This window comes from Xenopus tropicalis, chromosome 1 (genome assembly GCF_000004195.4).
Source record: "Xenopus tropicalis strain Nigerian chromosome 1, UCB_Xtro_10.0, whole genome shotgun sequence".
NCBI classification, from domain to species: Eukaryota; Metazoa; Chordata; class Amphibia; order Anura; family Pipidae; genus Xenopus; species Xenopus tropicalis.
Genome location: NC_030677.2, coordinates 5,087,369 through 5,103,207, shown reverse-complemented (window position 1 = coordinate 5,103,207; position 15,839 = coordinate 5,087,369). Strand labels below are relative to the sequence as shown.

General features: G+C 44.0%; 1 protein-coding gene across 1 annotated transcript; it reads left to right on the top strand.

The window, feature by feature from the left end:
• The first annotated feature begins 4,286 nt into the window (after positions 1-4,286).
• On the top strand, positions 4,287-9,747 carry LOC116408399 (vomeronasal type-2 receptor 1-like). Its single transcript, XM_031895179.1, has 4 exons — positions 4,287-4,309; positions 7,776-8,067; positions 8,674-9,003; positions 9,727-9,747. The coding sequence occupies exons 1-4, from the start codon at positions 4,287-4,289 to the stop codon at positions 9,745-9,747; spliced, it is 666 nt and encodes a 221-aa protein (XP_031751039.1).
• The last annotated feature ends 6,092 nt before the right edge of the window (positions 9,748-15,839 follow it).

Below are 15,839 nucleotides of genomic sequence, written 5' to 3'. Positions count from 1 at the left end.
ATAAAACCTTCCCTTTGTTGCTATAGTTTATACAACAACAGTGGCCACTCCATGTTGTAGCTCCTATCTTCCCTATCTACAGTCAGGTGATCCCAGTGGTGGCCAATGGTGACAAATAATAAGGCAGGGCGAGGCAAGAGGAATGACTTAAATTGCAGTAAAGGGTAAGTAATACACATACTGTAGGTGGAAGAGATACAAACTGCCCCCTCACATTAGGTGACAGTAAATATCACAGCCAGCTCCTATTTTCACAGGAAACCCTAAGTTAGATAAGGAGAATTAACTAATCATTTGGATGCTTTTAATGGGAGATATTTGTGTAGCAGATGTTCTTACCTTTAATGGAATCTATTGTATTATTTTGAGCCTCCCGTACCACATGTTGTAGCCTCGGCTTCCGGCATTTTGGGTTAGAAAATTATCTCCACCAATAGAAAGGGTAACCATTTGGGTGTTTGTTAGAATTAATCCTTATGAAAAATTTATAATGAAACAGTAGAATTCTTAACAGATAAAAGTGAGTGTAGGATTGAACAGAGGGGAAGACTTTATGTAGTTGGGCAGCTTGAATGTATTGCAATATATGGGCAAACTATCCCTGTTTTGTTTAAGGGGGGGGGAGGGTATTGCTTGGTAGCTTAATGCACACAATGGGTTAATGCCCTATATATATTGGTAATGGGGGAATGCAGAGGGGCTCTTGTCTTTGTTTGTTTAAAATTATAGGTATTGATAATTCAGGATATGAATTCAAGCGCCTAAATCTCATTTTTGTTGTGATTTAAAGTATCAAAATAATGGTCTTAGAAAGGGGTTCCAAAGCCTGAAACTGAAACGTCCCAGCTTATCAGAGAGCCCGTTATACAAGGAGGCAGCTACATAAACATAGGGGAGGTATATGATACAGTCTACATGGCTTTCACCCCAAGCCGCTAATATTATGTTTCTAGCTGTATGGGGAACCTATGGGATGAGTCTAAGAACAAGTAAATACATTTAAGATGGAGACATGATGATTAGAGGAGGAGCTACAAATGTCTGCCAATGTAAGTGATTGGTTCAGCTCTGTACAATCCCCGAGAATGTTGGGATACCCAACGATAAGCGATGGCGGAAAATACTACAAAATGATTCTGATGAATGATTTTATTTCCTGCTAAAACTGCATTTGCGATACTTTTGTTTAAATAAATGTGCTGATGTAGTTTTAGCCAATGGGAGCGCGCCCCTTCTTTTATGCTTATTTGTACATTTCTGCCTGTTTGGGACCAGCAGATAAGGAGGCAGCACCCCAATATTAATTGGAGGCATCAAATTACTTGGACCATTTGGACTTTGTTTTTATGTACTTTGTTTATAACACCAGTAAGTGCCCCTATTGAGTTTACATAAAGTGAGTGATTTGCCTTCCACTCCCCTTCAATTTTTAGTTTTTCATTCACCCAGAGAACTTAGAGTATAAAAATTTTATTTTTAAATGGACAGTAAAGGCAAAACAAAATTTGGTTTGGGCCACACGGATACAGATGCCCAGCGAGCAGGCTCAGATCAGCCACCAGCGATCCTTCATTAGGCTGATTGCAAGCTCCTTGGCAAGAACCGGATGTGTGTAATGGTAAGGAATGGGACTGATCATGAGAATGGTTATACGTCTGAATCTGAGGAGGGTTTTTTTATATAAGCAGTATATTTTAAAAATTAAAAAATGAAGAAATCCCCCACTGATATGTCTGTATTCAGACATTTTAAGGAAGCCAACTGTGATCAAACACAATATGTTCTGCCCTCACCACGAGTTCCCCTGGGGCAGTGAGTAGCCGGACATACAGCTAAACCTTCCCACACTCCCATAAAGAGACAAAGGGCCTGATTCACTAAAGTGCGATAAAATGTGCGCTATTTTTAGCGTGCACTATAAAATTTATAAGCATACTTGCGCTTTTAATTTCAATGCGATAAATAGCGTGCGCGGTATTTTCCGCATGCAGGCTATTTATCGCATGCGCTAATTGTAACAATCGGCAGCATAAAAATGGCGACATTTTGCCCTGGGAGAGCACAGAGTGCTAGAGAGGTGCTGTATAAAAGTTTATTTGCAAAAAACCCCCCCAAAATTATAAAAATCTAAGTAAGAAAAAAAGAAGTGCCAGAGATAATAAAATGGGGGGGCATTTAAGAATATTTAGCCAAATACTTAGGGGTCCGTTTGCTAAAGTGGCTTAAATTAAGTGGGAGATTTTAGACACAGAATAAATGGCAAATATGTTATGGGCACTTTATTAAACGGGGACAAATATAATATTGCAATTATTCTGGCAACAAAACATTGGATTGGCAGTTATCCCACTCGCCAGAAAATACGCTACGTACTAATTAGCGCAAGTTTTACTATTCAGCAAAATGGGCTAAAGGCAAAATTGTTGGCAGAATATTTGCAAACATGTAACCCATATAGCATATTGATGTGTTACTGATAAATGTAAGGGTGTAGGGGAAACTACATGAAAGTATAGAATACCATATCAAGGAAGGATAAATAATTAGACATTACTCAGTTCAAAAGTATAAAACTAAAAACTTTTACTTAAAATAATAAAATAAAAAAGGGGGGGAAAAAAACTTAGGGCTTGCTGCCCTTGAGTTCTCTCATGTCCCTCTGGAGTTGATCCACCTCCCCCCGGAGCTGGGCCAGCTCACCTTTCATGTTGGCCAGGTCCTCCTGCACTGATGGTCCCTCGAGCGCAGGAGAACCTGGCACCCAGCGCTTGGCCTGGGGGGAGTCCGGGGCCTGGGGGAAACTGAGGGGAAACTGGCGGTCTGGGGCCTCAGGGGACCCTGGGGCCTCGGGGGCATATTTGGCCTCGGAGGCCTCTTCTCGCTCTTCAGCCAATGGTCCTGGGGCCTCTGGGGCCAGTTCTTGTGCCTCTGGGGCCAATTCTGGGGCCGGTAGCTGGTCTGCGGGGGCCAGTGGATGGGCTGCTGGGGCCACGGGGGCCGGTGGATGGGCCGCAGGAAGTTGGGCCGCTGGGGCCGGTAGAGCCTGGAGGGCCTGGGGTTGGGCCTGGGGAGGAGGCGCCAGCTGAAGTTCTGTGAAATAGTATTGCAAGATGTTATTTTGTGTAATATATTATATATATATATATATATATATATATACATTCATACACCATCATAAATAACGGGGCCCCTCACAACAACATTTTTTGGGGTCGGACCACAGACGCCGGAGCTGGTGGGGGCCCACATCAAGGGCAAACCTGGCGAGCAAACCTTCTCTTAGCTCACCCAGTTTTGCCCTCTTCCTCTCGTGGACCCCTAAGTCCCCCGGCGGTGGGTGGTCATATCCTGCACGCAGGAGCACGCTGATAATATAGCGCCTCTCCCCTGGTAGCAAGTCGGAAACCCCAGGCATGTCCTCTCAGTTTGGTGGCTCCAGCCTTAATGACACAAAATGGCCCCAAGTCGCACATGTCACGAGATTACAAAATCACCACAAAATGTCCGCAATTTGCGAGATTACGGGAAAAAAAACACCAAAATATACATAGTAATGTATTTTGCGTGAAAAAAATACTCACCGCTATAGTACTGTATATTTTGCCGACAACATATTCACCGCTATAGTACTGTATATTATCCGACTAAATACTCACCGCTATAGTACTGTATATTAGTAGCGAAATTCCATACATGCCAAGACTTTAGTAAAATTGAGTAAAAAGATACAGACTGAATAAATAACACTGTAAGTCCATATTTTATTGCCAAAAACTCATTTACTGTACTTTTCTATAATTTTTCGCCTGCCTGTAGTAGGTGTTAATTTTCGCATAGCCGAATGCGATATTTAGCGCGCCAAAGTTATAGTGAATCATGCGATCGTATTCTTTTCAGCGTGGAAATTAACGCATGCGGTAAAACTAGCGCGAGACATACCGCATGCGAAAATGGTGAATTATCGCACACGATAATGCTATTGTGAATCGCGCGCAAATTATCGCGTCTTTTTTGCCGCAAAAAAAGTGCGATAATTTTTATCGCACTTTAGTGAATCAGACCAAAAGGGTGAAATCTGTAGAACTTTACTGGGTGATTGTGGAAATAGAGGTGAAATTGTAACAAATAGAACAAAATTCAATGAGTGAGTTGCAATAAAACACAGAAACTACTGCAACATGGGTACAAATGCTGGCAGTAATTATATACAGGGTCTCTGAGGTGCTGGCAGCTCTAGAGGTGATTTAGTACAGGTTTCTGCCCATATACTTACCAGCGATGGTACCATGGGGGAGAAGGTGGATATGGGGTGCTTCTTCCACAGCATGGGCTACAAAATGGAGTCTGAACTCCCACAATGCACTGTAATAGGTCACATGTCAGGAGAAAGGTGGTTCCATAGGGTCAGAGGCTCCACAGAAAATTTTTCACTGCATTTACAGCAAACAGCCAGCAGAGGGAGTTCACTGCTAATGAGCAACAATAAACAACAAGATGATGGGAGCTTATGCTGGAGACATGACACAATAGATGGTACTAGAAGTCATTTATCTGATATAAAGGGAGATGTGACGTAGACTCTTAATTTTCATGCCAACATGGTGTGGGGTTTGTTTGTGAAGTAAAAGTATGTAAAGTATTGTAAAAGTATTTTTGCTTCATTCTTGTCAGCACATTCACAGCTTTGGCTGCTAAAAGCTGCATTATGTCTGCTCTAAGCAGGTTAATATGGGCCCCAAGTTCTGGCTTAGGGACCTGTTTATGGTGGTTTGGTCACACTCCTTTTTTTGCTAAGGAGGCTATATGTATAAGCCTGATCACTGCCTTGTTGGCATCCCAGCATACTTGGTGCAGATGATACATCAGCTTTGTTTTTGGTATACATTCTGGCCATTTTGCATTTTATTGGGCAGGTGAGCCCTCTGGTTTCTTTTTTCCAATTAATTTCCTAGTCAAGTTCTAGGAAGAAGCTAATTACTTCCCACAGTACATATTGGTAGCAATGAGAGAATCTGTTCCATTTTTCTTTGGCAAACAATTAGCAAAATCTTTAAAATTTCTGAAGCGTGCAACTTTTTTTTTTTTTGGAGTCTATGGGGTTTTATTTGTGGCAAAATCTGGCAAAAAAATTGCTCATTGCTACATATTGGAAGGAGAAACACCATCTCTCTATTTGGCAACATCACTGAGGCCAATGAACAGGGCTTGTGCTGAACATACAATTTGCCAGCTGTAACATAATTTATGTTTTTTGTTATTATTATTATTGTGCAGGGGATTATCTGTGCATATATAATCTAACTACACATCTTCCAATAAAGAAACATGGAGTTGCTTCAATTTCCCCGATTGCCATGTTTAGCTAAAAAAGCTGATCTTTCCATGAATAAAACTACAGGCAAAAAGTAAGCTCAGCCCAAGCCCCGTATATTGCACTTATGTTGAACAATGGGCTATACTGCCCCATTCATTGGCATCAGTAGTGCAGTTCTAGGGGTGAATCAATGCAGCCACCAGCTTAGCCCTGAATGTTAATGCACAAGGTGCCCGAGACCTGTTATCACTGATTGGTTGGCAAAACACATGTTAACACTGGATTCCTGTAAGTCAGATGTTGCTATTTTACTGTTAGTGAGGGGTGTTTTACTCTAACAAGAAAGGAACACTGAGATTTGGCCTTTGCCATAGGTGGCACCTGTCTAACACAAACAAGGGGCATTTCTATCAAATGTATATTGTGTACAATTGTGTACTATTCTCTTCTCAAGATACTTGTGCCCAATCATGTTCCTTAGTGACCAGGGCCAAGCTTGATATCACCCATGTAGCCTGTTAGCCTGACACAATTATAATTCCAGAATGGCCTTCAGCCATGTTCTAGCAATAATTTCAGGGCACACATCCCAGCTCGTATCCATGGACCCAACAAAGTTGCTTTGATCAAATGGGAAACTATTGGCATCAACATGGACCAACTTGAGCACAGTTGAGTAAAAAGACTGCTATTTACACATTGCTTGTGAGTTGTGTCAGATTCCTCTTAGTGGGGAACCTACAATGACATTGGAATTGTGGTGTAACAATGGGTTGTTGATAAGGAAAACAGCTATTTGCATCCATATAATGCTCATTGCACATTTGTTAAATAAGCCCTATAATGAGGCGGATCAGAGGGTCTAATCATGTTTTCTGGTTTATGGAGCTGATTCCAACAAATTCTATATTCATTCTACAGTATCTATAGTTCCTCAAACCAATGGCATAAGCCGGCTACACTCATGGACAGGTCACCTGATCAGGCTGACAAATGAATTGAATTGACCCTAAAGGTGGCCATACACGCACCGATAATATCGTACGAAACGTCGTTTCGTACGATATTCGGTGCGTGTATGGTATGTCGGCGAGTCGACTGATATCGCATGAAGCTGCTGATATCGGCCAACTCGCCGATCGGACCAGTTTGAAAATTTTGATCGGGCGCCATAGAAGGCGCCTGACCAAAATCTCCCTTCAGCGCTGAATCGGCAGAAGGAGGTAGAAATCCTATTGTTTCTCCTTACCTGCCGATTCAGCCCTGAATTGTGTGTGGCGGATCTGACCGATGGTCGCACGAAACATCGTCAGATCACCACATGTATGGCCAGCTTAAGCCATCAGTTGGTGGTAAGATACCAGCAGACACCTTACAACCAGTTTAATTAAAATCCAGTTACATTTTTATTTTTTTGGAGCATTGAAGTTAAAAGAAGCAACTTAATTCAACTCTATATTGATTTAGACTTATATTAGATTTAGAACATTGCACAGAGACAATAATGGACATTACCTGTAGGGAGCACTCACAAGGGGACACTGGGTCTTATAAGAATGTGTTTATTTGCAAAAGTTCTACCAATGGGCAGTGAGTATAAGGGCACATATAAATACAGCCACCCTGTCAGAGAGCATTAGCTTGAGAACACATTATATGAGGATACAGCTACATAAACAATGGAGAGGGAAATGATACATTCTGCATGGATTCCTACCAGAGAGCTCTTATCTGATCAGCTGAAGGTGATACTCTGCTTGGCAGCTGTATGGGTAACTCCCTGCAGTACTGAGCTGAGTGGGTCAGACTCACCGTGCCGCGGTCACATCACCAAGCCCAAGTATGAATACAAATACATTCAGGATGGAGATATCATCATTGGAGGAGTGTTCACTGTGAAAAATAAAATGAAATATGTTTATAATGGGCCTGTGAGATACTTACCCCTCTGCACAGAGTGAGTGATTTTGCCTTTATCCCAGAATCAAATGAAGGGGTTGAGGAAAAGATTTTTGGGGGCCTCCAATAAAGGATCCTACATAGCAGGCAAAATATAACACTGTAATGTTTTCATGTTTCTGCCACACAAGATACAGTATGTTTTTGTTTTTCTTGTCTAGAACATACACTAATTTTATTTTATATTGTACTCTGTCTTTTTGTGATATACAATATAGTGGTGGGAGGGAATGTAGTAAAATACATTAGAGCAAGGGAAGACAGAGGGAAGAAGCAACAGGGGTAACTCAGAAATACATTATAAATATGAAACAAAAGCTATTTGGTGCCCTGACCATTATGTACTAAGAGCAAATCTAAGTGAAATAAATGTTGGATCTATTGGGATTTTCATTTAATGTAAATAGTGACAGTTTTTCTGCAAACTGTTCTCCAATATGGTACAATTGTCATCTGAAAATGAAACATTTCTAGATGGATAACAGACAATATCTTCCCACAGGCCTTCTATAGACCTGTATAAGCAAATCCGTACCTTCCTTTTTGCTATTGATGAGATTAACAGGAACCCGGATCTGTTACCCAACATCACCCTGGGATACCGTGTATATGATTCCTGTGGGGATCCCCGTCTCGCTATAGGGAGTGCCCTGCAGATATTATCTGGCCCTGGGAATGTGGTGCCTAATTACTCCTGTAGGGGCAAAGGGGAAATTGCTGGATTTATTGGAGATCAGTCCTCACTCACATCCCTGCCTATAGCCCAGCTGCTGGGTGTATATGGATACTCACAGGTACGTTTATTAATGTGCTAATGTCACTCTGAACCTTCACAACCAAAGTTCTACATTTTTCTTTTTTAGGCTGTGAGGGGCTGTGTGAGATCTACTGATACAACTGAAAGGAACCATAATGCTTCGGCTGGGGAAGATAGTCATTTTTATTACAATTTTCAGCAGTAAGTCAGAAACGTTGACTTTTATTTTAAAAACTCTGCCTGTGGTTCCAGTCATGTTGCAGTTGGTCAGGATCAGGAATATGTGGGGGGGACTGTGATACACAAAGTGAACAAAAGTCTCAGTAAATAATTCTGAAATTCAGTCAGATATAAGCAATAATCTAACAACCCTCTGTTTATAAGCAGCACTGGAATTTCCCATTTCTCATTGGCTAGAGAAATATTCCCTGATAGTTAAAGGGTTGTGTTTAGATACATTATTATGAGACTGGTGTCAGTGTCTCTGGGATAAAACTAAAGAGGAAAGAGAATAAAGTGTTGCCCCTCACTGGGTTCTCTAAATCCCCTTGTGCAGTCGGGTTTATGAGAGGCTGAAGGTTAATGTTGTGCAGATTTTATAAAGGTTTTTCTTGATATAAATATGTTATTGCTTTGCTTTCAGATCAGCTATGGCGCCACAGACCCTACACTGAGTGACAGAGAGATGTTCCCATACTATTTTAGTACAGGGCTGAGTGATGATATTCAGCACATTGCTGTGGCAGAGCTGGTGGAACAGTTGGGTTGGACCTGGGTGATCATTGTGGCCCCCGATAATGACAGCGGAGAGAAGCAGAGTCGGAACCTTCAAAATGAGATCAGCAAACATGGCGCCTGTGTTGACATCATTATCTTTATTACAGAAGATGCTGATACAAATAAGAGAAATTTTGAAAGAATACGAATATCAACTGCTGAGGTTATTGTCCTGTGTGGGACACCATCTGATTCAGTACAACAATCACTATGCGATCTGGAGTCAGTGATTCCTGAAAAGACTTTGGTCATTACATTGTCATGGGGTTTAAATAAATATACTTGTTTATTGTTATATAATGGCAGTTTAATGTATATCTATCCAAATAACCTAAATGAATTATTAGATGAGCAGTTCCATGATTATGTCTTATCAGTTACTGAAGACCCCACATTTCTTAAAGAGCTTCTGTCACATTATCCCTCATGCTGGGCTCAAGAGAATATTAATAAAACTAATTTTATGAACTGCACTGAGAGTAAAACTTTAAAAGAACTGGAAGTTTATTTCAGGCACAATGCGGAAGTGTACAGATCAGTATATACAATGGTACATGCCCTGCACACTAAGCTCTCTGTATCTGTAACACACAGGGATAAATACGTCCCAATAAACACACATAGGGAGCAGGTAAGATATTTAAACATTTTTATTATACAGTATAAACCCCATTATATGTTAATTGCACTGTAACTATAATGAAGCACTGATTGGTGGGCTTTGTACATTAAGATTTCAGGATCATTGGGTGAGTATTCTTGACAGTTACTGACCATGTACCCTGACTCATGGGTGTATGTGCTGTATAGACCTATTTTACTCACAGTTATTTGTATGGATTAGTCAGTATAGACATGGAATTCAGCCAGTCCCTAGCCCCAATTTGCGGCCCATACAGCTCTCTAACCCTCCCCCCAGGGTGTATTTACCACCTACTGACATGTGGGGAAGTCACTATTACTTTACTAATCACACTGTGTCCCCCAAAGCCTCACTAGTTACACCCTAACCTGGTATGGTATGTATGTATGTATGTATACCTTTATTTATAAAGCGCTACTTATGTACGCAGCGCTGTACAGTAGAATACATTAATACAAACAGGGTGTTAAAGATAATGGATAAATACAAAGTACAACAATAAATACAAATAAATACAAGGTACAGTTGCAATAAGAGTCAGAAACACAAGATGAAGGAGGTCCCTGCCCCGTAGAGCTTACAATCTATATGGGAGGGTAACTAACAGACACAAATGGTCAAATGTTAAGTGCTGTAGGTCACAGTGGGTGACACTACAATATAAGTGCTATTTCCAGATCAGGTGCTGGGCGAGTGCTTCAAAAGGTAAGTCAACATAAAGAAAAATCTTCAGCACACCACTTACAGAGGGTGCTTAACTTCCACGGCTGCTCCCAAGCCTTTCCTCCATGTAGCTTTGCAAAGGGAAAGAAGCACACCAGTTGTGTCGGCAATGCCTTTAAATCATTTTCTGCAAATAAATGATTTAAAGGCATTGCCGACACAACTGGTGTGCTTCTTTCCCTTTGCTCCAAAAGGTAGTCTTTTAGTTTAGTTTTAAAAAGACTGGGGGAGGATTCTCTCCGGAGGAAATCAGGGGGGGCAGTCCAAATGTAAGGGGCAGCAAGGCAGAAAGGGTTAAGGTGGGAAACAGCAGTAGTAGTGGGGGGCACACCCAAGCAATTGCTTTGCGAGGAATGAAGGAGTCAGGCAGGAACGTACGGAGACACAAGGGAAGGGATGGAGTGAGGAGCAGAGGAGTTGGCCAGGAACGTACGGAGACACAAGGGAAGGGATGGAGTGAGGAGCAGAGGAGTCGGCCAGGAACGTACGGAGACACAAGGGAAGGGATGGAGTGAGGAGCAGAGGAGTTGGCCAGGAACGTACGGAGACACAAGGGAAGGGATGGAGTGAGGAGCAGAGGAGTCGGCCAGGAACGTACAGAGACACAAGGGAAGGGATGTAGTGAGGAGCAGAGGAGTCGGCCGGGAACGTACGGAGACACAAGGGAAGGGTTGTAGTGAGGAGCAGAGGAGTCGGTCAGGAACGTACAGAGACACAAGGGAGGAGATGTAGTGAGGAGCAGAGGAGTCAGCCAGGAACGTACAGAGACACAAGGGAGGAGATGTAGTGAGGGGCAGAGGAGTCGGCCAAGAACGTACGGAGACACAAGGGAGGAGATGTAGTGAGGAGCAGAGGAGTCGGCAAGGAACGTACAGAGACACAAGGGAGGAGATGTAGTGAGGAGCAGAGGAGTCGGCCAGGAACGTACAGAGACACAAGGGAGGAGATGTAGTGAGGAGCAGAGGAGTCGGCCAGGAACGTACAGAGACACAAGGGAGGAGATGTAGTGAGGAGCAGAGGAGTCGGCCAGGAATGTACGGAGACACAAGGGAAGGGATGGAGCGAGGAGCAGAGGAGTCGGTCAGGAATGTACAGAGACACAAGGGAAGAGATGTAGTAAGGGGCAGAGGAATGGAGGGCTTTGAAGGTTAAGAGAAGGAGTTTGTGAAGTGAAATATTCTTTGTTTAATAGGAAGCCACGATAAGGCCTTTAGCAGGGGAAGGGTCTGAACTCTCCTGGATGAGAGGAGGAGAATTCTGGCAGCAGTGTTTAATATAGACTGTAGGGGGAAAAGATGGGAGTTAGGGAGGCCGGTTAGTAGCAGGTTACAGTAGTCAAGTCGGGATAGGATGAGCAGGTGCATGAGCAGCCTAGCTGTTGCAGTAGAGAGAAAGGGACGGATTTTGGCAATATTGCGTAAGAAAACGTGACAGGTTTTGACAGTGGTGTTAATATGGTCAGAGAAGGAGAGACTGGAGTCAAAGATCCCCCCCAAACAATGCATGGAATTGACAGGGTTGATGAAGGTGCCTTCAATAGAGATAGAAAAGGGGGGTAGGACCAGGCTTAGGTTGAAAGATCATTAGTTCAGTTTTTGTTGTTTTCAGTTTGAGGTGGCGTTGGTTCATCCAGTTAGAGATAGCCAGGAGGCAGTTAGAGATTTGAGTCTCAGTTTCAACTGTTAACGAAGGGGTCAAAAAGTAAATTTGGGTATCATCAGCATACAGATGGGATTTAAAGCCAAATGAATGGATAAGATCTCCCAAAGACAGCGTGTAAAGGGAGAACAACAATGGCCCAAGTACAGAGCCTTGGGGTACCCCCACATTAAGTACAGAGCCTTGGGGTACCCCCACATTAAGTACAGAGCCTTGGGGTACCCCCACATTAAGTACAGAGCCTTGGGGTACCCCCAAATTAAGAGGAACTGGAGTATGTGCTGTATAGACCTATTTTACTCACAGTTATTTGTATGGATTAGTCAGTATAGACATGGAATTCAGCCAGTCCCTAGCCCCAATTTGCGGCCCATACAGCTCTCTAACCCTCCCCCCAGGGTGTATTTACCACCTACTGACATGTGGGGAAGTCACTATTACTTTACTAATCACACTGTGTCCCCCAAAGCCTCACTAGTTACACCCTAACCTGGTATGGTATGTATGTATGTATGTATACCTTTATTTATAAAGCGCTACTTATGTACGCAGCGCTGTACAGTAGAATACATTAATACAAACAGGGTGTTAAAGATAATGGATAAATACAAAGTACAACAATAAATACAAATAAATACAAGGTACAGTTGCAATAAGAGTCAGAAACACAAGATGAAGGAGGTCCCTGCCCCGTAGAGCTTACAATCTATATGGGAGGGTAACTAACAGACACAAATGGTCAAATGTTAAGTGCTGTAGGTCACAGTGGGTGACACTACAATATAAGTGCTATTTCCAGATCAGGTGCTGGGCGAGTGCTTCAAAAGGTAAGTCAACATAAAGAAAAATCTTCAGCACACCACTTACAGAGGGTGCTTAACTTCCACGGCTGCTCCCAAGCCTTTCCTCCATGTAGCTTTGCAAAGGGAAAGAAGCACACCAGTTGTGTCGGCAATGCCTTTAAATCATTTTCTGCAAATAAATGATTTAAAGGCATTGCCGACACAACTGGTGTGCTTCTTTCCCTTTGCTCCAAAAGGTAGTCTTTTAGTTTAGTTTTAAAAAGACTGGGGGAGGATTCTCTCCGGAGGAAATCAGGGGGGGCAGTCCAAATGTAAGGGGCAGCAAGGCAGAAAGGGTTAAGGTGGGAAACAGCAGTAGTAGTGGGGGGCACACCCAAGCAATTGCTTTGCGAGGAATGAAGGAGTCAGGCAGGAACGTACGGAGACACAAGGGAAGGGATGGAGTGAGGAGCAGAGGAGTTGGCCAGGAACGTACGGAGACACAAGGGAAGGGATGGAGTGAGGAGCAGAGGAGTCGGCCAGGAACGTACGGAGACACAAGGGAAGGGATGGAGTGAGGAGCAGAGGAGTTGGCCAGGAACGTACGGAGACACAAGGGAAGGGATGGAGTGAGGAGCAGAGGAGTCGGCCAGGAACGTACAGAGACACAAGGGAAGGGATGTAGTGAGGAGCAGAGGAGTCGGCCGGGAACGTACGGAGACACAAGGGAAGGGTTGTAGTGAGGAGCAGAGGAGTCGGTCAGGAACGTACAGAGACACAAGGGAGGAGATGTAGTGAGGAGCAGAGGAGTCAGCCAGGAACGTACAGAGACACAAGGGAGGAGATGTAGTGAGGGGCAGAGGAGTCGGCCAAGAACGTACGGAGACACAAGGGAGGAGATGTAGTGAGGAGCAGAGGAGTCGGCAAGGAACGTACAGAGACACAAGGGAGGAGATGTAGTGAGGAGCAGAGGAGTCGGCCAGGAACGTACAGAGACACAAGGGAGGAGATGTAGTGAGGAGCAGAGGAGTCGGCCAGGAACGTACAGAGACACAAGGGAGGAGATGTAGTGAGGAGCAGAGGAGTCGGCCAGGAATGTACGGAGACACAAGGGAAGGGATGGAGCGAGGAGCAGAGGAGTCGGTCAGGAATGTACAGAGACACAAGGGAAGAGATGTAGTGAGGGGCAGAGGAATGGAGGGCTTTGAAGGTTAAGAGAAGGAGTTTGTGAAGTGAAATATTCTTTGTTTAATAGGAAGCCACGATAAGGCCTTTAGCAGGGGAAGGGTCTGAACTCTCCTGGATGAGAGGAGGAGAATTCTGGCAGCAGTGTTTAATATAGACTGTAGGGGGAAAAGATGGGAGTTAGGGAGGCCGGTTAGTAGCAGGTTACAGTAGTCAAGTCGGGATAGGATGAGCAGGTGCATGAGCAGCCTAGCTGTTGCAGTAGAGAGAAAGGGACGGATTTTGGCAATATTGCGTAAGAAAACGTGACAGGTTTTGACAGTGGTGTTAATATGGTCAGAGAAGGAGAGACTGGAGTCAAAGATCCCCCCCAAACAATGCATGGAATTGACAGGGTTGATGAAGGTGCCTTCAATAGAGATAGAAAAGGGGGGTAGGACCAGGCTTAGGTTGAAAGATCATTAGTTCAGTTTTTGTTGTTTTCAGTTTGAGGTGGCGTTGGTTCATCCAGTTAGAGATAGCCAGGAGGCAGTTAGAGATTTGAGTCTCAGTTTCAACTGTTAACGAAGGGGTCAAAAAGTAAATTTGGGTATCATCAGCATACAGATGGGATTTAAAGCCAAATGAATGGATAAGATCTCCCAAAGACAGCGTGTAAAGGGAGAACAACAATGGCCCAAGTACAGAGCCTTGGGGTACCCCCACATTAAGTACAGAGCCTTGGGGTACCCCCACATTAAGTACAGAGCCTTGGGGTACCCCCACATTAAGTACAGAGCCTTGGGGTACCCCCAAATTAAGAGGAACTGGAGATGAGGTGTTGTTAGCGTAGGAGACAGTGAATGAACGGTTAGAGAGGTAAGAAGAGACCCAGGATGCAGCCTGACTATGGAGACCAATCGAATGCAGAATTTGCATCAGGAGGGAGGGGCTGACTGTATCAAACGCAGCCGATAGATCTAGGAGGATTAGTACGGAAAAGTGACCACTGGCTTTGGCACCTGAAGATCATTCGTAACTCTGCACAGCGCTGTCTCAGTAGGGGGCGCAGGCCGAAAGCCAGATTGCAGAGGGTCCAGTAAATTATGTGCATTAAGAAAGTTAGTTATACGGGAGAAGACAATGCGCTCTAAGATTTTGGAGGCAAGCGGTAAAAGTGAGACAGGGCAGTAGTTAAAGAGACAGGACAGGTCCAGAGTGGACTTTTTAAGTATGGGCTTGACACAGGCCTCTTTGAAAGAAGAGGCGAAACTTCCAGAAGTCAGAGAAGAGTTGAAGATGTGAGTAAGAGCCGGAGTAATTTCAGCAGCACAGTGTTTGAGAAGAGAAGAAGGCATGGGGTCTAGAGAGCAAGTGGTGAGCGGAGCCGACAAAAGATGCCGGGAGACTTCGGAGACAGTTACGGGACCAAATGAGCTAAGACATGCAGAGGGGGCTGAGGAAGGAGGAGCCGGTTAGTATTATTAGAGAATTATTAGAGGGGGGAATTTGATTGCGGATGGACTCCACTTTGTTCAGGAAGAAATCAGCAAAGCACCCGAGTGCGCTTAGGCTGAAGGGGTGCAAATGAATCAATGGTGAAGGCTAGAATGCTGTTGTACTCGCTAACCAGGGTATCAGGGTCAGACATGTCATTCAAGGAGGAGAGACTGGACCTGAAAGAGCGAGCTAAGGCCGGGAGATCTACATCACATGTATTTTGAATTAGTACAGCGGGGGAAGGAGCAGGTTGGGAAGGAGAGTGAGAGACAGAAAATGTAACGAGGTGATGGTCAGAGAAGGGAAAGGGGACACTGGTAAAATCAGAAAGGGACAGGTTTTTGGTAAAGACTAAATCCAGAAAGTGGCCCCTTATGAGTAGGAGCATTTGTCCCACTGCTGGAGCTCAAAGGAGGAGGTTAGGCGGAGTAAACATGTGGGCCGGGGTTGTGAGGGATCATCAATGTGGGAGTTGAAGTCCCCAAGGCTGATTGCAGGGCCGTCAGTAGAGAGGGAAAAAGGAGAGCCAGGTTTCAAAATCAGAGAGGAAGGGAGCAGGGG